At 35.7% G+C, this 25,290-nt stretch overlaps 1 protein-coding gene across 1 annotated transcript in view; it reads right to left on the bottom strand.

The window, feature by feature from the left end:
• PDE3B (phosphodiesterase 3B, cGMP-inhibited) overlaps nucleotides 1–25,290 on the bottom strand; it is a gene marked incomplete at its 5' end in the record, with an annotated part of 64,189 nt that overhangs the window by 5,036 nt on the left and 33,863 nt on the right. The window contains 11 exons of the mRNA XM_009869593.1: nucleotides 1–93; nucleotides 1,049–1,162; nucleotides 1,900–2,011; nucleotides 3,117–3,233; nucleotides 4,012–4,115; nucleotides 4,624–4,697; nucleotides 5,335–5,545; nucleotides 6,437–6,543; nucleotides 7,886–8,028; nucleotides 9,400–9,648; nucleotides 10,441–10,491. The exon at nucleotides 1–93 is cut by the window's left edge and continues 98 nt beyond it. Of these exons, the coding sequence (XP_009867895.1) occupies nucleotides 1–93; nucleotides 1,049–1,162; nucleotides 1,900–2,011; nucleotides 3,117–3,233; nucleotides 4,012–4,115; nucleotides 4,624–4,697; nucleotides 5,335–5,545; nucleotides 6,437–6,543; nucleotides 7,886–8,028; nucleotides 9,400–9,648; nucleotides 10,441–10,491 (1,375 nt within the window). The remainder of the gene's footprint in view (nucleotides 94–1,048; nucleotides 1,163–1,899; nucleotides 2,012–3,116; nucleotides 3,234–4,011; nucleotides 4,116–4,623; nucleotides 4,698–5,334; nucleotides 5,546–6,436; nucleotides 6,544–7,885; nucleotides 8,029–9,399; nucleotides 9,649–10,440; nucleotides 10,492–25,290) is intronic.

The raw sequence follows: 25,290 nt of genomic DNA, 5'->3' as shown, positions 1-25,290 counted from the left end.
TTGATGACAGACAACCATAACTGTCGTCAACAATAGAACAACTTTTTGAAGAAATATAGCTGACTTGAACAGGAGCAATACCACTGGCTTCGTCTAAGAAAATCGAAAACACAAAACCAAAATATTTTTAGAAAATTATTTTATTCAGATTTTAATACATTTTAAATTACTCAGATACTATTATGAATATAATTATCCTTGTAATCGTGGAGCTGAATAACAAAGTAAGACTTGTACTTTAAAACAGAGTCATACTATAGCTTATAGATGAACCAGCAATTCTGAAGGAAAGTTGAAATGCCAGTAAATTGTAAATTTGTCAGGGCCACACCTGTTGTCCAGAGGGTAGATACATAAAATACATAAAGATACATAAAATGCTTCAGCTGTTTCACGACATTACACAAGGAGGGCAAAATACCACAGAATATTGTGAAGCCTGTAAGAAGTGTCCTGAAAAAGTCCTGAAAGTGGAATGTTCCTTGAGTACTACATGGAGATAGACCTCAGGATCCATTTTTTCAGACAAGATTTCCCATTACAATGCTGTAAGGCGAATTTCAGAAGAGCTCTGAACAGACATAATCAGAAAAAAAGAAATATTTTTAATTCACCACAGTCAGAGCTCACTCTTGCCACAGAATTTTATGAAAAGAAATGTAGACTTCACACGTTTGGCAATGTGTGGAGCACATATCCACGCTTGCTGCCCTCATCAGAAGGGGACAGGTAGGAAGAAATATTTCCCTTGGTCCTTGAAACTGCAGGCTGCCTTAGAAGACATAAAACAGCAGAAGTCACTCTCTTTGCAGCTACAGATCGCTCATGCTGCAGAAGGCTGGCTCCCAGGAATGTTCAGCACGCACAGAAGGCAATCTAGTGGAAAAAGGGACACTGGCCATCTAGGCTACGTCTCTTGATTGCAGTAAAGTTGCCATTTAGATTAGAAAGCAACCGTAACAATCTAAGCTTTTAATTATTAACATATACTTGTATTTGCTCCATGAAAGGGAATGAAAAAAACCCAAACACCTATGTGAATACGTACCCATATCACTTTCCATTATACGCTCGTTATGAATTTGCTGAAATCCAGGAATGGGCCGTGTTGTCAGATACCACACTGCATGAAGAACATCTGTGGCATGTATACGGTTGTGATCTGAAATTTATCAAAACATAATAAAAAAATATTATCTGAAATATAATCCAAAGGAACAAAAAGAGGAAAAAAAAGAAATGTAACATGCCAAATCTACTATAAGGGAGACTTTGATTAAATATAAAGGGAAATTTGAATTTAAATTGTTAGTTATTTTTTAGAAACAAGTTAGATAAACTGCAAATATCCTCTAAGCATACTCCATCCTACCCAAGAGTCAGGAAAAGCTAAAGCAGCCTTATAAGTCAGGGCTAGTGAGCCACTAGCATCACTTCCAGCCTGATACCTACAGGCACCTGTGACACAGTGGGTGAGTGTGTGGTGGGGGAGTGTGGGAGGTATTTTTTGTTCCATTTTCCAGTAAATTTGGCTGTCCTGAACAGCAAGATGACTAGTTACTATCAAAATTCTGTACTTTCTTATTATTCTATTACAAAATTTGTGTTAAATCAAGAAATATTTTCCTATTGACTTCAGTATTCAACTGAATGATTCAACTACTCATTCAAGTTCTTTAAGATCATATTCAACTCACATGTTAACAAATTTAGTTTTGCAGTCGACCCATTTTTTGCTGCAATTCATTATATCAGTTCTAACTTCTGACAAATACATTGATTAAAAACACACTAAGTTCAGACATTGTCTACATCTGTATTAAAACATTAAAGTAATACACATACTAAAGGAGATACATTGAGATAAAAGAAAAATATATGTAATTGGATAGTACTTACATGGAATATCTCGGTAGCCATTCTCTAGTGCGCGGAAATAATTCATGAATTCTTGAGTTGGGATTTTGAAAATTTCAAACAAACCCGTGTCTTGAAACAAGGTGTAAGTTACCTAAATATATATTTAAATGAATTTTAGTCTCAAAAATATACCTAAGCACATTCTGTTTTTTCAGCTTTAAAAACATTCCTGTTTTTAAAATTCTGTTTGCTTACAGAGATGGGAATGGCTGACATTCCAGTAAAGATTATCTGAAAGTTATTGTCATAGAGATATGCTTAATGATTTTTCAGCACAAAAATGTGGATTTTTATGATCCTCTCAAATACACAATAAAAGCTTTTATTTCTATAATTATAAATTCTATGCACAACTGATTACTTTAATAGTATTCTCCAAAATTTTCCTAATGTTATAGAACATTCCATTAGTTTTATTCCATTAGTGACCTAAAAAGAAGAAATCTCATATTCTTATTATTCAAAAACTCAAAGTAGTGAACTATAGTAGTAGAACCAATAATATAAAAAAAACCCCTCCAATGTAGTCTTGAGACTTTGGCAAAGAAATCCTATTTCTTTTATTCATTATTAATTATCTTGGATAATTGTAACAAACCTACCTGGTAAACGAAAAAAAATGTTTCAGAAATGTACTCAGAACACCCACACTTGTGTATACTGTGCAAATATATTATGGTTTGCCAGCTGAGCTTAGTGACTAAAGACCTAATTGCCCCAAGACTGCAACTATTACAAAAGCTTTTCAAAGTAAGTCACTGCTACTCATTTTTGTCACTCCTTTCCCCAGACACTTGAAAGAAAGAATAAGTTCTGAAGTGTGGGCGGTGCTCAAAGGAACTTAAGAGCAAAATGAGAGGACATCCTTCCTTCCACCTGCCATACCCCATTGGAGAACCTTACAACGGATGATGGCAAAACACAGCTTTTAATTGGCTCTTAAGTAAGATACGTATCAGCTGCTTACAGCACAGCAGACAAAAGGACCAGAGTGGCAGCGGGACGAGCAGTGCATGCTGTCTATACATAGATGGCGTTTCATGGTTTACGGTGAGATGGAGTACACGAAAAATATTTTTACTTTTCAAGGTAGCATTCATATATGTGTTGAATGCAAAACGTTTTCCCAGTTTAAACGAAATGCATAAGCACGACAGCTTTACACACCCTCCCTCACATAATAAAAGATAACAAACCTGGCTAAGGATCCTTCCAGACTGGTCTCCCATTTCTTGTACAAGGTCAAAGATTTGGAAATTCCAGTTGTTCATCTTCTCCATTAGTGAATCATGATCTAATGTAGGACTCTGCTCCTGTACAGGAGTAAGACAGATAGTTTATCATCTCTAAAGTAACAATGAAAGCCAATTTGTCAGTTGCATTGGCAAAAAAAGCCACAAAAACGATAAATCACTATTGAAATTACTGAATGCTCTTCAGTATGAGAAAACCATAAATCAAGAGTAAAAACAGCACAGTTAAGGGCTTGACTTTTTATATTTGGGGGCAGCAGATTCCAGGGCTTTCTGAGATGGTGCTAAATTTTCAGTCTTGGTTCTTTTTTAACAAGATGCATTAATAAAAGAAAGCAAGAATATGCACAGGTTAACAAAACATTTACTGAGCTTTAGAAGTTCGTTACTTGAAAAAGCTTTTAAAAAACTGACGTATAAATTCAAAATATTAGTAAAGCTTAAACTATTTGTCTCCCTCCACTTCCAATACACTGCATTGTATGAACATTCATTTGTAAGTCTCACTGAAACTGCCACATCTTTCATTCTTTATGAGAAACAAGAGAAAAGACTAGTCAGTCAGTGTTTGAGTATACTATCGATATTAAATCTACACAAATAAAGTTTGATCAACAAAAAATTAATATAATTACAATCTTTCTCGCCATAGTGAAATTTATGCAAGCTGGAAATACACAATTGTTTACTGAAAATCTGAATCCAAGAATGCATAACTTCCCTTCAGAAGCTGCAATTCTTAGCAATGTGAAGACTTCTTTACAGCATGTTATAAGTGATAAAGAAATACTATATTGATAAAAGTTATTGCAAGGTTTTTTTGCAATTACATGCTTACAAGCAGATTATTTTGTATTTGATTGATCGTTTCCTTCCTTTCATCATTTTTCTTCTCTGTATGGTGGGAAGAGTCTTTTGAAACATCAGCACTTCCAATTTCACCTTAAAGAAAACACATGCATAAATAGTATATCAATAATTCATTTGCAAATCTCTTCTCCCTAATAATTCTTGAACTGATCGTACAGATTCTTCACAGAAATATAATAGTTGGTTTATAAATTCTTTTAAGAACTTAAAGTTGTAAAAGACAAAAAATTTTTAGACAAAACCTGTCTGAAGATTGAGAAAATCTAGAAGTATACCTTTTTACTTGAAAAAATTGGTTCAGTGATTAGCTGAGATGGCAGAGAACTTGTTTGATATATGGAGTACAGAACTATAAGGCTTTGAATGGAAGCCTATTATAAAATCCTTACTCTGATGCAGGCAATATTTTAGATTATCTTGATTATCCTAAGTCACAAGCTAAAATAAAATACATGCATATGAGTTACTTAAAGTGTAGGAAAAAAAATTATGGAGAAATATAAAAAATTTGATTTAATTGGCTTTTAAAAACGTTAAAAAGCAAGTTGATATAAAATATTTGTCTATTTTGAAATCCCACCTGATTTTCTGTCTTTATATTCTGCAAATTCTGGTTCTGATGTTGGAACAGGCTTGAGTATCTGACGTCCACAGCTTACAGAATACATGAAAAATATTTACAACATTCAGTAATTTTCTTCTTTTGCTATTGCTTTGTTGTACTGAAAAAAATCTGCATATTACCTTTCTGACAATGGCATGGTTTTGGAGGTTTCTCCACCAAGTGACCTTAGTATTTTCTCCTAAATTTGGCACACACAGATTTAGTCTGTACTTGAGAAAATAATCAACCATCACCTCCCTTAGACTCACCTCCATGAATTAATAAAGTACAGCTAATTATTTGGAAAGTATTCAGAAATACAGACTCCAATTCCCAGGTATGAAGTCCCCCTTTCTAAAAATCTGTAAAATATTACCATAGAATCATTTAGGATGGAAAAGACCTTTGAGTCCATCGAGTCAAACCATTAACCTAGCAATGTCAGGTTCACCACGAAACCATGTCAAATCTACAATAACTGTTCCTTTCCAGGAAGAGCCTTTTTAAATCAATGGCATATATTCAGCATTCTTTAGTTTCCCTTGGATCATATAGTTACAGATTCTTACGAGATCATGTGCCTTTTTTCCAATACTAATAGATGTATAGGTCTTGTTACGTTTTTTTTCATTTTAGTTGTATTCAGTGCATGCAAAATTACTAAAAATTTAATGAAGTTTACAGTACCTGCTACACATATAACCTACAGGTGTTTTAACTTGCTGCTGAAAATCTGTAGAACTAAATGTGTGTCCTGGAGGCTTATGTATATTAATGCTTGGTTTTGTAAGAAAATCAGCAGTATCAGGAAATTCAACAGGTGACCAGTTGCTGAAAGCCCCGCTGGAGACAGATCCATAACTGGGTGAACCCACAGGACTCAGGCCAGGAGAAGAACCTTCCAAAACAAACATTACGTGGGTTTACATGTCAATAAAAACATCGCTGGTTAGAAAGCTTTTTATGAAGGCAGAACCATTAAGAATGTGCAACAATGAGCTTACATGAGGATCTGGCTCGAGTTTGAATGTTTATTGGTGTTTAGGAGAGTGAAAGGGGAACAACCAAACCATCAGTAAATAGTACACAGAAAACTAGTGACTTTGTTTTAAAAAAATAACCATGAAATTAAAAAGTGCATTCATCTGTCTTAATCCAACCTGCATATTTAAACTTCTATAAAATAAAACTATTAGACATGTTATTTTTAACTCATGCTAAAATGGATTGGCAAAAATGTCGAAAGAAGTAGTTTTCAAGCTTTCACTTAATATGGGCAAGCAGACCAGTTATAATCTCTGAAATACTGACATACACATAATTTCCACACTGCTGTTACAGCATATACCAGCTTAGTACACTGACAATGTTAGAATAAAATCTACTCTAACTCCTTACAAAGTTCTTAAAGTATTCATCTCCGAGGGCTATCAGGTATTCAGGAGTGTCTAAGTGACACTGTTCCATTACAAAAAGCATCATTACTAAAAAAGTCCTTTCTCAATATATGCGAATGTTGCAATTTTCAGGAGGTACCAATCATACTGAACATTGCAACATTTTGCAGCTGCATAGCACATAAGTTAAGATCGCTACAAAACTGGTATCAGTTGTAAATCTGAGCTTTCTTAGAAGCAGGTTAAAATAAGTATTTTTTTAAAAAATATGCAACATGCTGATGTTACTGTAGTACTGCACTTCCATGAAAAAAAACCCCATTGTCACACGTGGTGTACTGACTACTGCCTCGACACCCTGCCACTAAGCTACACAAGCCGCACGATCTTACCTGCTCGTCTGGCACCGATATGATGGGTCAGTGTCACAGAGGATGATCTTTGTTTTGGTATTGTCAGCAAGTTTGCACCGAAAGACCCACTTGAATGAGATCCTTGGCTGAAAATAAAACAGTAAGAAGTTTTCTTTCTTTCCTACTCTGTCTTCCATTTATTACCCAAAACACTTATAAAATGGCCAGACTGCTCTGTTACAGGTTCACTGCCATTCAAGAAAGAGAGAGTACTACAGAGTGGCTGAATTCAAGGTCAGCTAGACACTGTGTGTCAGGTTCATGGACTAAAAACTGCTGGCTGTGAAAGCAGTCCTAAAATGACACAAAAAGTATATTCAGACCACATGCTACAGGTTTTGTTTTCTAAGTTGGTTTTCAATTTACTTGAATGTTTCAACAAAGTAGGACACTTTCTCACAGACCTGAGCACGTTTAAAAGTTTGGTTACTTGTAAGTGCCATAAAAAGGATCTTGTGCAGCCATAGCCTGCTTTTCAAATTAATTTTGCATATTTAGTTAATTTTATTTATTATTATCCTAAAACTAAAACCGATCTTGACATGAAGTAACGTTGTACTTCAGTAGCTAAATTGTTAATCTCGACTGTTGAGTTATGCCATCTGCTGTTCTAGGCATGAAATTGCACTCCTAAATCAAATACTTCCTTTAATAAACAAAAATGTGATATGCAATTAAAAATAACATTATACATGTACTTTAAATTAAGAATAGTTTATACAAAATAAATTATTTCATTTTGGTATGGGAAAACAGTATTTACCAAAGCAGATTTGAATTTGTTTAATAAGATTTCAAACAGAAGTCAAATACAGAAATAATTGATCTCCCACCATTTGTTCAAATGACTGTTCTAAACACAGATATGTTCTTCTGAAGTGTGATGCTGACATATTAGTCAGCTTTAAAAAACGTCTAGGTTGACTGCTGGCTCAATAACTGTAGGGATAATAAATGTTGCAATACACACAAAAACGGCTGCAAAATGCAAGAAAGTCATATCATCTTTTTCATTAGAAAACAAAATCTGTGATACGTGGAAATTGGAAAGTGGTACATATTTTAAGTAAAAAGGAGAAGGAGGAAGTCAATAAAGGTTTAGAGGTTAAACTAGTTTGTTTTGCAATCGTGTATGTTTGCAGGGTTTGTTCATTTCCTACTAAAACTGATTTGCAGGCCTACTTATTAGGAAAGAGCATGCCATTCAATCCCAGAACGACCTGATTTTTGCTTGAGATCAAACAGACTTACAAAGTACAGTATATAATTAACTTGAAACACTTTCCAGTTTACACTGGCAGAATTTGGAGACTTAATTCACAAGATTTTACATTAAATACTTCCGCTGCCAAGTTCCAACATTACGCACAGGACCATTTTAGAAAGGCTACATTTATTATTGCCCTTAAAATTTGGCGAAGTGCTTACCTTGATGTGTTATATTCCTGATGAGATCTCTTGCTGTTACTCCGTTCCCATCTAGAAGATGTTGACTCTGCAGGTGGAACGCCAGACACTCCTGAGGCTCGTCTCAGCTGTGGTGTTGGCAGGCTATTCCTGCTATTTAATCCCTGCTGAGTAATTTAACCATGGTTAAAATCTATATAATATAATTTAAAAGAAACATTAAAATTTTATTTATTGTTTGTGAAGATTATTTATTGTTAACTTTTTATAGTGAAGCAGTAAGTATGGTATCTTACATTCACTCTTATTGCTCAAGAAAATAAAAAGATACAAGAAAATTATTTTACTAGGAAAAATTATTTTTCCTATCTCTTTTTCTATCTCCCCAAACTAAAACACCTAAAGATACTCATACTCTGAAATCCATGTGGTCCAACAATTACGCTTCAGTGCTACCCTGCGGTGGTAGTGCTCTGAGGCTACAATAGGCTTCGGTCAGTGGACCAGATCAGTCTAACCTGTGTGCTCTCCATAAAATGGGAAGCACAGGTGAAAATCCCCAGCACTGGGGGAGAAAGGTCCAGTCTCTGAAACAAGTGCACATTAGCACAATATGGAAGGAAGGCCCCAGCACCTGCACTTATTTTTTCTCCATTCCTGGTTACTCTAAGAATAAGAGAACACCAGGGATATGACAAATCTCAAAGTTTCCTAGCTACTAGATAAAGAAGTGGAGAATAAACCAAACGTGGGCAGCAAAAGGCTAAGGAAGGCCAGATCACTCTACAGTAATCACTACACAATGGGGAAAAGTTGCCGTCCCAGAAATGAAAGCTATTACGAGAAGACTTACAGTTACCAGCAACAAGGCCAGGAGACAAGGGATGTGGGTTGTCTAGACAACTTTTACTTGCCTAAAGCACGAAAGCTGTTAAAATCCATGACTGCTGGTAACACCAGAAATCCACCAGTCTGCCAAGCACTCTACTATCATATGCTAGGAAATCTGGGGACAGCTCCATCTCATAGAAGTGAAAAGTCTTTCCATTGCAGAGCAGCCTGGAGATACTTTTTGTCTAAGATTTCCTTCTTTTTTTTAGGAATTTACAATCAGTGAATCACACCAACTGGACAGCTTACACATTCCAAGTTGTTGGCTACCAATAAACTCAGAGTGAAGAGATAGTATTAGATAACTAGTTATTGCTAGCCCAAGATCTGAAGCCCAATTTCAGTTTCTTTCTATTCCTTATTTGTTTTTTTTTTCCCCCCTACCAAAACCAGGCAGTTCCCCATCAGAAGTGAAAAAAACCTCATAACTGAATGCTCATTGGAAGCCAGTCAGGGAAGAGAAATAAAGATGTACATTACATTTTCATAGCCGCTCTCTTTTGACCTTAAACATAGTTCATAGATACGCAGGGAAAAAGCTACTATCGATACAGAATTATTCTTTCCGGATGAATTCTCCTTGATAGCTTTTTTTTTTTTTTTAATTGCAACACATACGCAAATGAAAATTAAAGTCATTTGACCTTGAGCAGCTTTCGATCTCCTTTTTCAGCAGGATCCTCTACTTCAGGACAGGGGAAGAAACCAGGAAATGGCATGAATGGACTAGCCTTTGGCCTGCATGTGCCTGAGAAAGCCCCAATCAAACTATTAATGCTTCGAAGGGAAGAAATCACTTGTGGTGGAAGTGACGGGTCAGCCAGGAGGTCTGTTAGCATGCTCCGAGCCTCATTTAGTACTGACAGATCAACTCCATTTCCACTGCCAGCATTCTAGAATAGATGGAAACGTTGCAAACTATTAACACGTCAAAATGTATCACAGTATTCTGATTTTAAACAAGCATCTTCACCATTGCACGTCAAAAATAAATTTAGAGAAAACAATGCAATGTATTTTTCTCTTAAAAAATACATTCACATAAACATATTGAGACACTAATTTTTGCAATTTTTTTCCCCACAAAAAATATTTCAGAATTCAACTATAGCTTTTAGATTACTTTTTTCTGGTGCCAATTTTTTAATCTCAATGTTCTATCTCTTGCAAGAATATCAACAGAAATTTTGGTGGCTAAACTGTTATAAACCCCTTAGAGAGGTGCTATTTCCACAAACTTACTACTTGTACAGAAAAAACATTTTCGTCACAGTGTTTAGTTTTTGTTTGGCATAATTCTCTGAACAGCAACAGCTGATTAGATGCAACTGCTGATACAAGAGACGGGAAAAAACAAGCAATGAGGAAAAAAGGTGAGATCTTAATAGACCTGAGTTTGCTGACATTGCTGGGGAATCACTCCCTACCTTATGCTAGTGGATATTTCAGGGAAAAAAAAAATAAAAATGTCCCATCTTAGGTTTGAGACTACTCTCATGTATACCATAGAAAGTAGATCCTTGCCAACTTCATCAGAACTGCTAAACGTATGCTGCACAGAGCTGGAACGTACTAGGACAACTTAGGTCAATAAAACATCAACAGAAAAATTGAAATCTGAGTTTTCAGTGAACTTGGTACTCGATCACACTTCACAAAACAACTAAGATTCATGATACACTGACCTGGTAATAGGGCTTGTACCATTGCTTCAAATCCCAATCCCAAAGTATCATCTGTAAAGCAAAAAAGAGAACAACGAATAGGAATAACTGATAAGCTAATGCTGAAAACCAATGTAATAAATCTTACGTGATCTAATATAAAATGCTTCTCCCTTCATGTGTTTATACGTAACAGACCATTTTCCCAGTTGAGGCTAACCCAGTAAAAGTCCTAAAGAGGCGTTCGAAGCAATGGCATGCAACAGAAATATCTTGATGACAGAATAATTATATGTCCATATTTCAATATCTCTGGATTGTTTATAAATCATTTAACACATACACTAAAGTAGCTGGTGACAGTGCTTTCCTGCTTCTATTTGCCTCCGTTTGTAAAAGCAAAATCTACCCTAAAACGTCCAACATATTTTATAATTTTCTTCTTTCCAGAATCATTTAAACAGTAGCAATTTTGTAAATATATGCAGATTTTAATATAATTTATTTTTTACAAAGGCAAAATGTGCCTTAGAATTTTAAAAGGATTTTCTTGCAGGACGTTCTGCTAGGTTTTGCTTAAATATGGTTACAAATCTGCAATAACTTTGCAAAACCCACCAAACCCACAAAAGAACGTCAGCAACACAATTTGCAGATACTATCAGCTTCAAGTACGTCAACAGCACTCAATTTTTCTTTTATACTGACAAAAATAAAAACAACATACAAGAAACGAAATTCAGACATCTGTTTTGTTTCAGAAGCGTTCATTCTTCATGACAAGTTCTAATTATTCTCTGATAAATTAATTCATTTGCACAACACGCATTCACAAACTAAACAAATATAAATATAACCTTTTCCCCTCTTTTCTGTAGCTACAGAGCACAAATAAAGTGCCAATACCTAACTTGGTAGTCTATATTCTGCAGTCCTGTAAGGTTTTTCTGCTTAATTTTATAGATGAGAACTATGTTTGGGTTTGTTCCTTTAAAGCTAACAGCTCTTTCATGGAGAAAACACGATGTCCCAGGTTGGTAATTGTCCAAGAGAAGGTGCAGAAAGTGTTGATAAAGAAGCACAGGCATTAAAGGCTCTTTTTCTCTTTTGTTATCTTCAGAGAGATACCATTATACCATGTTTAATGTTAATAGTTATGACGTCCACTTGCTGTGAAAAGTGATCTACCACTAAGCACGTGCTTAAACTGGGAGTAAGTTTTGCTATATCAAAAAGTCATATTGTGTAAAGCAAGCAAATCTAAATCAAGAATTAAGAATTTAAGAATTTGAGGTTTGTGTTGTTGGGTTCTTTAAGTGATTAATCTAGCTCTCATCTCATTCATCATTTTTTTGTTGTTAAGCTAAGCGTGTGAGATGACCTGTCAGCCCGGCAGTGACGAGCAGTTAGATAATGACCAACATTATCCAGCCATACCCATTTTGGGTGAGGCATTTGATTTTAGCATGACCATTGTAAAGATGAAGGGCTTTTTCTTTCATAACAAACTAGAATGAGTTGTCCCTCTAGGCAGGCTGGGGGTTTGTCTGGTTGGTTTTGCTTCATTCTCAGGTTTCTCCTTCCAGATGGACATTTATTTACTGTATCAAACATAAGTAAACATTTTGGTTTCATTCTGTCCCGCTAAGCTCGGACACAGAGACTGCATCAATCCGCTTCATTGACTTTTAACTGAACCAGCAACAAAGATCAGATGTCCACATGCGTTTTGTTAGCTGTATTAGCAACCTTTGACACTAATGGTCCACGAAGTTGCGTCAGCTTGCTTGCAATCTTGCAACCTCCATTAGGGGACAGAAATGAGGCTTCCCTTCCCCCAGTTCTTCTAACATTTTATTTTTCTTTTAAATATGTTGTATGTTAGCTACTATCTTCTTTTTTGTTGTTGTTGTAAATGAGATCTTAATACAATACCTATGCTCTTGCTAGCTCCAGGGCATTTCTGTACCAAACATTTAACTGCAACTGCTTTTACTGATGCAACCTCCTTTATTCATCCTCAAAGCCATCAGGAGCTTTCGTGTATGTACACATGTGCTCACTCACGTAAGCTGTACTGTTATTGTTTTGGGGGCCAATCTATATGACTGAAAAAGTTCCAAGCCTTCCTTTTGGCTTTAGCCCTGCTATAGTAAAGAAACCAGCTCAAAGTTGCAGAGGCAGAAAATACTCGATGGAAAGTGTCAGTGCTGCATCTCATGTCCCACACTTACCAGTACACACAAAGCAAAACACTGCACACAGTTCATGCAAAATTCTACTTCCAACGTACATAGCGGTTTCGTATTTTAAATGTCAGGGCACCATTTTATACACAATTTTATTTAAATGAAAAATTTCACAGCTTAGATTCATCACTGAAAATTTTCTGTTGCCATTTCAATCAGAAGATTTAAGCTTCTCCACAGATATCAATTTTACAGCCAAGAAACTAAAGCAGTTTTGAAATAAACAGATCTTGTCTACCTGCATTTTGCCGCCAGATTTTTGTTTTCATTCACTATATATCACCATTAATTAGAAGCCAATCTTGGTACATCCCTATACTAATCAAATCCTTACAGGCTACTAATAAAAAGGGGAGAATTACCTTTCCCAGGACGCTTACACCACACCACAAGATGGCACTCAAATCCAGAAAGTCTCCCCCAAAACAACAATTTCGGGAGAAAGGAACTGAAACCAGTAGCATCTTCCTCAACAGAACTTCTCAGAATTTAAATGGCTTTAGGGACGAGGGGTGGGTTACAGTTTTAAAGGTTAATAGCTATTAAATTCTGCTTCTTTACAATTTCTATGTTAAAAGAATAATTTACTCATCATTCAGTTCAGAACGTAACTGTAAGAAAACTGGCACTTTGTTTCTCACTACCCACTAGCCTTGGTTTAATTAGCCTAAATTCATGTCTTGCAAATTAAACCTGGAATACTAAAAACCCAGCATTATTGGCATGATTTTTGTTGAGAGTAGCAAAAGTTACAAAGTATTCCCAGAGTTACATTAATCTTACAATAGAAGTAAAAAGGATATAGTTTATTTTGACTTAATATGAACTAACTGCCAGACCTTAAAATAGGTCTGCAGCAGAGCCTCAGCAATTTTTGATTTTGCAACCGTAAGACTTGTTGCAGTAAGATCTGTACTCTGTAATACTAAGATTTTGTAATCTATTGCTCATAACATCCCTTCTCACCTCCTCCAACAAGAAACACCTGATCTAGAAGGGACTTGAGTCATAAAAATTCCAAGTTACAACTTCTGCTTAGCACTCATACACTTTGGCTTTTGAGCATTCATTGTCGGTGCCAACATCACAACAATCACACATCTGGGAGCTCCTCAGAACAGAAATCTCCACTGGGCTCTGATATTGCAGATGAACTTGTGAAAGGCCTGTACAGCCCTCTGGCCATGTGTGTACCAAATTACTAGTCAGCTTGGAGGAGCAGTTCTCCTGTCAGCCTGATCCTAACCCCAGAGTCTCCCAGTCTATCCAAAGGGCAATGATCGCACTTTCCTGTCAAGATGATCACGGTTTTGAAGGACAGATAAAAAAACCAAAGCAAAATCACACGCAAAACACAGGACTATGCCTTGTTCTTTAACAGTCACACGGTTTTGAAGGACAGATAAAAAAACCAAAACAAAATCACACACAAAACACAGGACTATGCCTTGACACTCTATTATGTTTAACTATTGAGCATATAAAAATCAATTTCAACACAGATAAGGGACAAGCGAGTTTACCAAACCCCTTTAAGTACAAGTGACCTCTTCCAATTTGGCTGCCATCAGCCAGTGATGGGTTTAGGTCAAACTTAAATAGGAGGTTGAGTATCAGCAGAGGGAATTTACATCACTGGAAACACTCTTCTTTCCCCCCCCCGCTAAAAAAGTTGTTAAAGCTCAACAAGTTGCCTACAGAGTTACTGTTCTGAAGAATGAGCAATATGTTAAGTTCTATGGATGTTTAGAGATTTTAAGCATGTATCACTGGAGATATGCATGAAAATTGACAGTAGGCATCAGATACTACCCTTTTTTCATATTTACTCAGACAATGAAAATGGTATTTCCATATAGTCCACAGGAATTATCACACAATTTGAACACAATTTTAGAATCAATTTACCTTACACTATTTGTAATCTATCTACTTACTGGATAAAAGCAACAACAACAACAAAAGAGGCAACTGCCCTGACTATAGAATATCAACCCAAGAATTACCAAAACCTAAGGATGGATCTCAGAAATGGTCCTCAGAAACATTTGTTAAAAAAGTACACAAACTAACAGTAATAGAGCCCTCTCCTAATGCAACTTCTAGTTCAAAAAGGAAGAACCAATATTAATTTTTACAAAGAAAAAGGAAAAACATGCTCTTCTCAGAAGCTTGTAGTCTAAACAAACTAAAAACAGATGAGAAATGGGAGACAATAACCAATGAAAACCAGCAGAGCTTCAGAGGGTTTTGATTTTAGTGATTTTACTATATAAAAAGTTATCTTGCCTAAAACAGCACAGCCAGTGTTTCCAGGGCCTGCAACAGATGTGTCTTTCACAAGTGAGTTGATGCCATGGAGGGGGGAGTTCTTCTGCATCTTCTTCACACGAGTGCCACAGCTCCACTTGGCTAAAGTCATATTTGAAGAGTATTTTAAACTTCTAAAGTTTTCAGCACAATAAAAACCTAGGGGGTTTACTTTTCCTGAGTTATAAACCACTAAAACTACTATAAAAGTATACTAAGCATTTTTAAACAACATTGTTAAAAAAAATTTAATGCTCAATTCAAATTATATCTGGCTAGATGACTGTGTAATGATCTTTCCAGAATAATTTAAATTGTAAAATACAAAATCATATCTTAGTTACCCAGGAACTATTTTTGTTTGTGCAAAATACTACTAAAGACAATATCCATATTTCAGTGAATATTTAAAATAGACAGCTACCAAAAAAAAAAAAATGTTTCAGAGCTCAGACTACTAGAAATCAATTTGAAAACTAGAATATAAAGAATACAGATGCTCCATACCTTAAGTTGAACCATCTAAGGCCACACACAACTCTAAAACCTGTAAAAGCGCTGTTTGATTGCCTAATCTAGGTAAGTTGGAAGACAGTTTCAATGATGATACTGTTCGGGGGAGTCAGTATTGTGCTTTAATGCTTGTTAAGAAAAGAAAACTTGTCCTATTTGTTACCACTCACTCACACTCCATGTTCCAAAATTTTAACAGAGAAAAAATGAGCACAAAGATGAGTTTCTACTTCTGACCCAGTCTTTCATTGATCAAATATAAAAGACTCCTAGTTGCTACTAGCATCTGTTTGACACCATTAGGCATTTGCTCCGTAAATAAGTATTTCCATAGCAACCAAGCATAGAATTAACTAAACAATGAAACCAACACCATAGCAACTTGATTAAAAAAATCAAGTCTGTAGAAAACCACCTCATTCAAAAGCAAAATTCTACAACCAGATAAGTAACTCATTTATTGTAAAATATGAAAAAGGTTAAGCTACATACCCATTTATTTTCATGACTGCCTTTCAAACAAGACTGATGCTAGATTCATTGCTTTTATTTCTAAGTTAGTATTTTTTAACGGCTTGCAGTCAATTAGCTTTTTAAACCTGTGTAATTTAATGATACAAAACCAAACATAACAGTACACAACCTAAAAGTTTTGATTATTTATTTACTAGGAGTTTTTCTCTCTGTGTAGAAAAGGTAGATTTTGAAAAACAGTATGTTATTAAGTAGTTAAGTTGTATTCAGTACAAGACTCAAGGTGATGCAACTAAAGAATGAGTCTGTCAAAGCAGAGGTAACGTTATTTAGATAACACAGAGAACCCTTCTGTTGTGAAACCTCGCAGGCCGAAAAAACAGCCACTTGAGTAGATTATCGTAATCAAGACAAAATACAGCACTTGGAAAAGCATTCATTATGATACTTAAGGCATTTAGAGTCATGATGATATTTCTCAATCCATTAAACCTTCCCATTAAAATAAATGGGACAGGAAAAAAAACCAGGTTATTTTTGGAATCCTAATACTTATCACTTCTTGACTCTGTACAATTTATTTATCCAAGGTTGTAAAATGGCTCATAGGTTGTGAGGTCTGTAGATAAGCCCCAGTCTTTCATGGTTCTGAGGTTTGGATACATGGATACATGTTCTGAGGGAAGAGTCATATCCCCTATCCTAGACTGTCATGGACTCTACTGAACTCTTTCATAAAAGGCATTATCTTCGCTTTTTAAAGAAGTCTGCAGTCATCCTTCAATGCAAAAAAAAGAGACTTGCTTCTACTTAATTGCTTTAGTAAATACTAATAAATACCTATACACTAGGTAGCACCTGCAAAATATTCACCTGGATACATAGAACAACAGTGTGAACATACAAGTGTCTGGCCACCAAAACGCTTTCCCCAGACTCCAGAGCATTCTGATCTTCATTGCAAACACAAATCTTTGGCAAGAGCTGCAGCTAAGTGAACTTTAACAAGTCACTTTAGACTCTTTACCGTGTTTAGTTACTGTTTTCACTAACTTTGTCCTCAGCACAGATACAAAACCAGAGCAAAAATGCTCCACTGTTATGCTAAAGCTTCAAAGTAGACTTCAGGCAGCTTATTCTTAAAGTTAATATTACACCCTGCAAGTGGAAAAATATTTTTATTTTGGTTGGGTTTTAGTTTCCTTTTTAAGCATTTTTTTTATTTGTTTGTTTTTAAAATGACATGCTACTTCTGCTTTTGTAACCAGGATTACCAGCAGGTCAGCCTCTTTGCTGTAGAAAGTTTAGTTTTCCCATCACTTGTTATGTTTTCTCCGATCTTACTTTCAATATTTTTTAAGATGTCCAAATATTTCAAAAAGGTTTTAAAAGGTGTTTTGTCTATCACAGGAAAGCAGGAGTTGTTTTTTTCTTCTTATGTAGGTAATGAAAAAAAATGTCTAAAACCACACTTAGGTCATTTCCTGTTCCTTCTAGGTTTTGTCAGACTTGCACGTCAGAGTAAAGGCCAACCAGTAATTTATGGCAACTGGGGGAGGGAGGGCAGAGGAAAAAAAAAAACCTGCTATGTGCAGATCCTTTAATTGCCCATTATAAGTGTTTTCCTTTAGAGCATGTGTTTCTAATCACCATCAAAGAAAAGAAATAGCGCTAGGTGGATTACTGCTCTGATCCAGTACAGTTGCTTCAGTATTCTGACATACTGTATTTCTCTTACTGTCATCCAAAAACAAAAACTATTTTTCAAAGTTGTGTTTACTTTACAGAAAGCAAAATCTAGAAATTGCTCCCAAACCATCATTTTCACATTTATCTATCGTCATTATTTTACGGTTATGCATAGTAAAAGCCTTCACTGCTGTTAATGTATAGTGTTGGAAAGGATGGAGAGTTACCTTTAAATTTTATCTTTCTGCAACAGAAGGACGTACAGAAATCTTACACTGAAACATTTTGCTGTATGCTGATATATTGGGGGGGTTTTCAGCACTGAGCTGAAGAAAAGATGCTGAATTTTTCACACATATTCTTATTGTAACTTGCTCTTTAAAATCTCATAAAAATACCTATGATTCTCCTCTCTCCCCAAGTCCCCATCCAAAACAAGGAGCATAAAATTAAGATGTACAGCCCTCTCAGCCAAAAATTAACATGAATGTGAGAATGGTTCACCATTCTCACCAATGATCATCTAGTCCAGTATGCTGCCACTGACACCAGCAGCCACCAAGATAATGCTAATTCTCAGAATATTCTTCCAACCTCAGTGACACAGCTCAAGAAGCCACAAGTTATATGCCTTTGTATATTACAAAGGTCAATAGATTTTTCACCTTTGCATTTCTCTGATCATCTTTTCAGAATCCACTTGAACTTCTGACAGATCCAGTGTCATACACAAGGGCATTTCACAAGCTAAATACAGATTATGCAAAGTTCCCTTTCATTCTAAATCTTTCAACAGCGAATCAAGGAAGCAAACAACCAGCAACACTTTCATGCGGTCTACCCACTGAATGATCAGTTTTTGCAAAAGCTTACAGCTGGTCTCCAGCTAACTTTGGGCACAAGACAGTTTTCCCTCAGACGATGAGGCTGAATTTTCAAACCACGCAGGCTAGTTCACTTAGAGACACAGCACTTTCAGAGTAACAAAATTTTCGACTCACTAAATACTGCCACTTTTTTATTTGATTGCATTAATTATTGTCTTAGGGTTTTGGTTTTTTTTTTTTTTACAAAACTGCCACAAAGTACAAGCTTTATACAAGTCAGTATTGTTTTCTTTCAATAACTTGATCATGACCTAGAAAGAAACAGTACAGAGACTGGCTAGGGAAGTAAGCTGAAAGAAAATGGTCAAGGAGCCAAAGAAGATATTATGTCATAAAGGAAAGCAAATATTGCTGCAGTGCTGTGGTTGTAAGTTATACATGAGGACTGAACTAAGTAAATTCTCAGCTGCTCAAGCTAAAGAATTAAAAGCAGTAATTTAAAAACAGATGAGAGAGTATAATTATGAGTCTGATTAGAAGAGCAATTATGTTAGCAAAAATTAAATCAGTATTAAAAAAAAAAAAGTAACTTAATGGACAAGTTTCTGGTTGAAGTGCCAGGAAATACAAGATGAGATGTCTTGGGGAAAAAAATATTGAAACTCTGAAGAATGGAGTACAGATTGGTGTCAGAAATGGAGAACAAGGGAATGCAAATTGCTGCATTCTACAGAAAGTGCCAATTTACTTTTCTTTAACATATTCATGTTAAGTAGTACTTTAGTTGGCAGCTTCGTAAGCAGCTGAGAAAAAAACTGAAAGAGCAGCAGATTTGAAAGGATGTAAAATTTTTTTTCCATATCATTTTCAATGTTGTGATCATGTTCTAAATGAAAAACAAAGAACAATAATGCCTTCCCACTTGTAACATTAGATGATGACTGGATTAAATAGAATCACTAGGGGAGGTCTACTTTGTCCCCTAAATGGCGAGTCTTGCACAGGGAGCTCTTTATGTCATGTTTATCCGGCATGTACAAAGTGACTGAAGGCATCACCACGAGCGGTACACACACTGTTCCACCTTGCCTCGTCATAAACTCATGCATCTAGGAAGAGAATACACAGACACCTTTGGTAGTTGTTACCACTTACTACTCTTGTTGGGAAAATGTTCCCTTGAAAAGACGGAGGGATGAACAATCACAGGTTTCAGTTAAAAGAAAGGAAAAAGAATCTCCAACACTCTAAAACTCCAAAAGCAGTTGTGAAATGCTATGTTTTCTGTAACTTTTAATAGCATATCCTCCTGAAACCGATTCACTTCATGTAGATTTCGGCTGAATTTCCTATTCTGCTAAGATAGTAACTAACAGGAAAGAAAAATAATCTTTGTCCCATAGTCAACATCTCCAAAACTACAGGTTCTTTTTGTCATTGGCCTTCTCATAAATTATGTTCCATTCTTCTGTTCCAACTACCACCGGACTCTCCACACTTAAAAGACGTAACTGTATAACCTACTATGTGCAAGGGTAATTGGAAAATCATATCCCAAAGCTGGTTTTTCACTTCAATGTTTTGACTTACTAAGCCCCTTTGCTACACTGTTCATAGAGCTTAACTGAGTTATGTACAACATTCTTACTGCAAATGTTTCTGATTACAGGCATATGAAATTCTAAAACAAAATAGAATTGTGAAAAATAGTGAAGTTAACCTCTTCCTCATTCTAAGCCACCTACTGACATTTGTTTCTTTAATAGGTTTTCCTACAATTTTGATGAGGGATTTGATGTTCCTCCCCCCCCAAAAAATCAAATGTTTTGACACATCAGGTTGAGTTGATCTTAAAACCACTCAGATTTAACACGTTTTTTTCCTTTCATTTTGATAGCATGACTCAGATGGAGAAACTAATATGAAAGAAGGAGGTCAAGAAGGGTCAAATGTCTTCTTCCAGTGATTGTAAGATCATAAGAAGGGCTTGCCAACCTTCTCTATATAAGCAGAAAAGTATTGGGATGTTCTTTTAAAATGAAAAATATCTTTAGGAAAAGCATCACAATAGTGAAAATTACATAAACGTCTACAGAGAATAACACTGGCAGTGAGAATATCATTTGCCATTTGGGACAAGTATTATTTACAGTAAAGTTGCAACGCAGCATGCCCAATAAATCCATCAAATACTACAAATGCAGGCAAAGTAATTTTTCCTTGGGGAACACTGCTAATTTTTTCATTTCTCAGCGTTTTTCTAACAGCCTTTAATGTGTTTGCAATGAAATCTTTTTCAGACTATGTTTTCAAAATAGCTATTAATGAGATGAACTCAACAAAACCAAGTCTACACTCATCTGTGACTAATTCTATGTTATCACAAATTCAGTTCTCTAATAGCATCTCCTAGAATATGTTTTGATTTTTATTTTTTTCAAAGCAGAAAAGGGGAAAATACCTAGAATTTAAAACTAACACTAACTATAAAAACAAACGAGATGCCAAGAATCATAGCAATATCTGACCAGAAAAATACTGACCCAATGAGGCAAACAGTATAGTTTTTACACCACCTATCCTGCAATTGGCTATTCAGTTTAAAAAAAAAAAACAAACCCACACAAAACATAAAACCTCATAATCTTTATGAGAAAAGGCAAATAGTTGTATATGTTTTTTTTAGTCGCTTGTGTTTTGGGTTGTGGTTTTGGGTTATTTTAACTGAAAGCTATATACCTTATTCGTCAAAAAACAAAGATGTTTTCTAGATTTCATTCTAAAATTAATGCATATAATAAATATCTTCAACAGCATTTATTTATAATCTTTACACTGAAATGTACCAATTAGCATTTTTTCTCTCCTTAAGTATTTTTACTGTATCAGTTAAATTATGACATTCAGAATGTATGTATCAATCAAATACCCTTGTAAAGCACATACAAACTAAAACAGGAGATAGACCAGCCAAATAAATAATTAAATATTTAAACATGCCTGATCCAACACCTGAAAGATAAGATTTTATTATAGTAACCTTCAAAGGAGTAAAATCTGCAAGATGTGGTATAACCAATCACAAGTTGTATCGTGCACCATGGGGTTAGAAACTAGCAGCTATAACATCAGTTTTATAAAAAATGTGGGGAAACTCAAAGAGGAAATGGACAAAAACTCGGGGGGAAAGAAACCCAACAAAATGAATTTATAGATACACCATTTGAAGGAAACGTTGACAAAAACCAGTAGGATTTTCATACATGGATACTATACCCAACAAATCTACTGGACTCTCTGAAACAGACTGGACACACCAATAAAAGTAAACCAGTCATCCAGTGTACTTTGTTTTGAAAAGAAACCAAAGAGCAACAAAACCCCCCAACTTTGACATGGTCTCTCCTTAATGCTCTTGAAGAAATCACATTTACATGGGAAGAAAGTAATGGCTCTGTTCTGGATTAGCAATTTTTTAAAAGATAGAAAGTAAAGAATAAGATTAGAAAGTTGACAAAAAGTTAAAAAAAAAATGCCAGTTGAGACTTCCTAAAAGATTCAAGCTGAGATCTATCTTAATCAACCCACTCGAATTGAAAAGACAATAGAAGTCTGAAGTGTCAACATGCACCAATGACACAAAATTCCAGAGGATAGTCAGAAATAGAAATGATTGTGAAAAAGCATCAAAACATCTTGATATAGCAAGTAAATAGGCAATAAGCCACTGCTGAAATTCAGTACTAATGAGTAAATGCTGAGAACAAAAATACATTTTTCCGCTATGTATATAGAACACTGGGCTCATATTACATCAATAGCAACCAGGAAAGAGATCTTGAAGTCATTTTGCACCAGCCCAATTCTTGATGTTACCTGAAGGAGATATTAGGAAAGGAACATCAAATGATACAGAAAAACAGCATCACTGCATATATCCATGCTACACCCACAGCCTGAGTGCTGATGTGGATATAGAAGCAGAAAGAAATCAAAAAGGATAGGCTAATAAGAGAAATTAAAGATATGGAGCAGCTTCTACTCTGAGGAGCTACACAGACTGTGATCCCTCAAGTGTGAGGAAAACTGAGGGTGATAACAATGCTCTGTATTTACCAGTGTTGTGGAGCAGGTAAATACAGAGTGGCTAGTCAGTACTGTTCAGAAGCACATGAGGGCCATGTAACTTGATCATCTGGCAGGAGGCTTAAAACAAGCCAAAGGAGGTATTCCTCACACACTACATAATTAAATTATTGCAGTCATTGCTGCAGCTTTTAACAGAAACTAAATGCAACCAAATATGTTAAAAAAAAAAAATAAACTCACAGACACTGATCAATCCATGGCTGCTCACCACAGCCCAAACATATCCTCTAGCTAAAGATGGCCCAAACTATAATCTGACAAAAACATGGTAGAGAACCCCAGAGGGTTAAAAAAACAATTCGGAAACAAATGCTACTACTGAATCTTATTGAAAAGACTGTGTTGGGTGAACCAGTTTCATTTCACCTCCAATTAACATAAGATTAATAACTATAAAAACATACTAATTCCAGCAATTTTCCTAGTAGCAAACTGCACTATCCTTTTCAATCCCTGTGAAATTTCCTTCTGAGGCCTGGTTATGCAGTTGCTCCTCTCATCTATCCCTGTCTTTGAACTACAGTTCTCCAGCTTCTTTCTCAAATTTCATTCTTTCTCCACTCTTGTAGCCTGGAAGCTTCTCCTCTTCTCCCCACCCAATACACTCCCAAAGGCAGCAGCTGTCTCCTACTCCCTCCAGAGAGTTCCGCATGACCCAGTCATCTCCTTTGACAGAAATTTAAAAAAAAATAGGCAACCCAACCAACAAATTCTCCACCTGATTTGTTTATATCAGGGCTGAAATGTGACTTAATCCGTTCATTCCTTTTGCAGAAGAATTGACACTAATAATCAAGCCCTTCTCCACCAATAACTGAGAAGGTACCTTCTTCAAAACAGATCAAATAGGTTAGAAAACCTATTATATTTCTTTTATGTTATCTTTCTTGCTATTTTTTTTTCTTTTTTATCCCCTCCTTTCAATCTGTCTGTTCATACTGTCTAGCTTTGTTTCCATGAAGGACAGTCAGCTGGCTTTTAAGGGCAATTAGGTCAGCAAGACATAGGCTAACTGCAATACATACTGCCAGGGATTCTGACCCTGAGGTCAGTAGGAAGTAAATGGTAGGAAAAGAAACCAACCAAGCAGAAACCTCTCACAAATTTTCAGAAATACAGACTTTACAAAAACACAATAAACAAACCCAGCTCACCTGAAAACTGCCAAGAGCCTTTGCTGTTTCTTTTTTTCCCTTGCTTTTAAATTTTCACATTAAAAAACCCCCCAAAACCAATAGACACAGCAGTTTGCTTTTATTTCAACCCCCTCTCTCCTTCAGAACATTATGATTTGAATCTTTCCAGGTCTGCTTATGCAGTAGTCCTTTCCTGGTATCAGGCAGAAATGGTAACACTCATTAAAGACCTATTACTAACTCTAGGTTAATACCAACAGGGAGGACACTCCTCTCTTACTTTGGACCTCTGTCATAGCAGTTGCCTGTGCTTCGATTATGCCACCGATTGCTGGAAGTATCTTTTAACACTGAAGAAGAACAACCAGCTTAAGCTTTAACAGCAGAAGATAACAGGATACACAAAGTTATAAAATACTAGGCCCAAAAGGCCTATTTTCACTCTTTACTTACATAGGACAGAACAGATTGGAGTAATTTCTGCACCCATCCCATAACTATCAACTGATTTAGAGTAGAGCCTATTTTTTATGAGAATATCTGTCTCTTCACAGAACCTAATTTTAGTTGAAAGAGAGTATGTGAATGAACGTTTTAAGTATTTGCTCTAGATTATGTGAGATGCCGCCTAATTAGGAGTGCTCTAAATTGCCTCATCTCTGTGAACTATGTGGGAACATCGAAAACCCATCCTCCTAAAATCAATGTTATATTGAAAAATAATTCTAATTTGAAAACTTACAGCAAGAGATAGGTCCTATCTATCTTCAGATTCCAACTTCCTTCTCTCCTTGAATACACCCATACCTACAGTATCTTTTCCACATACAAAGAGGAATTACAGAACAGGTTTAGCAGAGCCTGAAGATCACCGTTACATTTCAACACTTCCTCTTAGTAGTAAAATGAACAAATATGGCATTTCAAGAAAATTAAAAATAGTGGGGGCAGGATAGAATCAATTGGCACCTGTTACAACCACAAAAGTTGAACTATTTAAATGTTTTAGCAACTAAGAAGCAATTTATAAATAACAGCAGGATAAACACCAACAGACTTTGGTTCTGTGGCCAGTTTGTAAGAAGATGCTCCGAAGTACTTCTTCACAGTAAGGCAAGAAGGCAACGAAATTCAGAGATTCAACAGTAGTCCACAGGAGCAAAAGAATAAATAGACAGCAAGAGTAGCAAACTACTCTTGTTTAAAATTGCTATGTATTTTTAAAAAATTACAATTTAGGATTAGATTTTTGGCTTATACTGGTGTGGGGTTACGTAAGAAGGCAAGGTTTGTGTGTGTGTGCCCAGTGATGCTGCCCATGCAATAGATTTTCCAGTCTCCAAAGCAATAGCATGTGTACACCTACATATGGATAGAGAAGCATGATAATAGAACTCTTAACCTCAAAGAAATTGCACAAGTCTCATACTACTCATTAGAACTAGTTTTCTAGAAGTCTAGCTATTAACTTCTACACAGCAATTTTGAGCACCAAGTCCAGAAGAAAAAATGTCACACACATGT

Source organism: Apaloderma vittatum, unplaced genomic scaffold (assembly GCF_000703405.1).
Source record: "Apaloderma vittatum isolate BGI_N311 unplaced genomic scaffold, ASM70340v1 scaffold12185, whole genome shotgun sequence".
Lineage (NCBI taxonomy): Eukaryota > Metazoa > Chordata > Aves > Trogoniformes > Trogonidae > Apaloderma > Apaloderma vittatum.
Note: the sequence above shows the minus strand (reverse complement) of the source record. Positions and strands in the feature narration are given on the sequence as shown.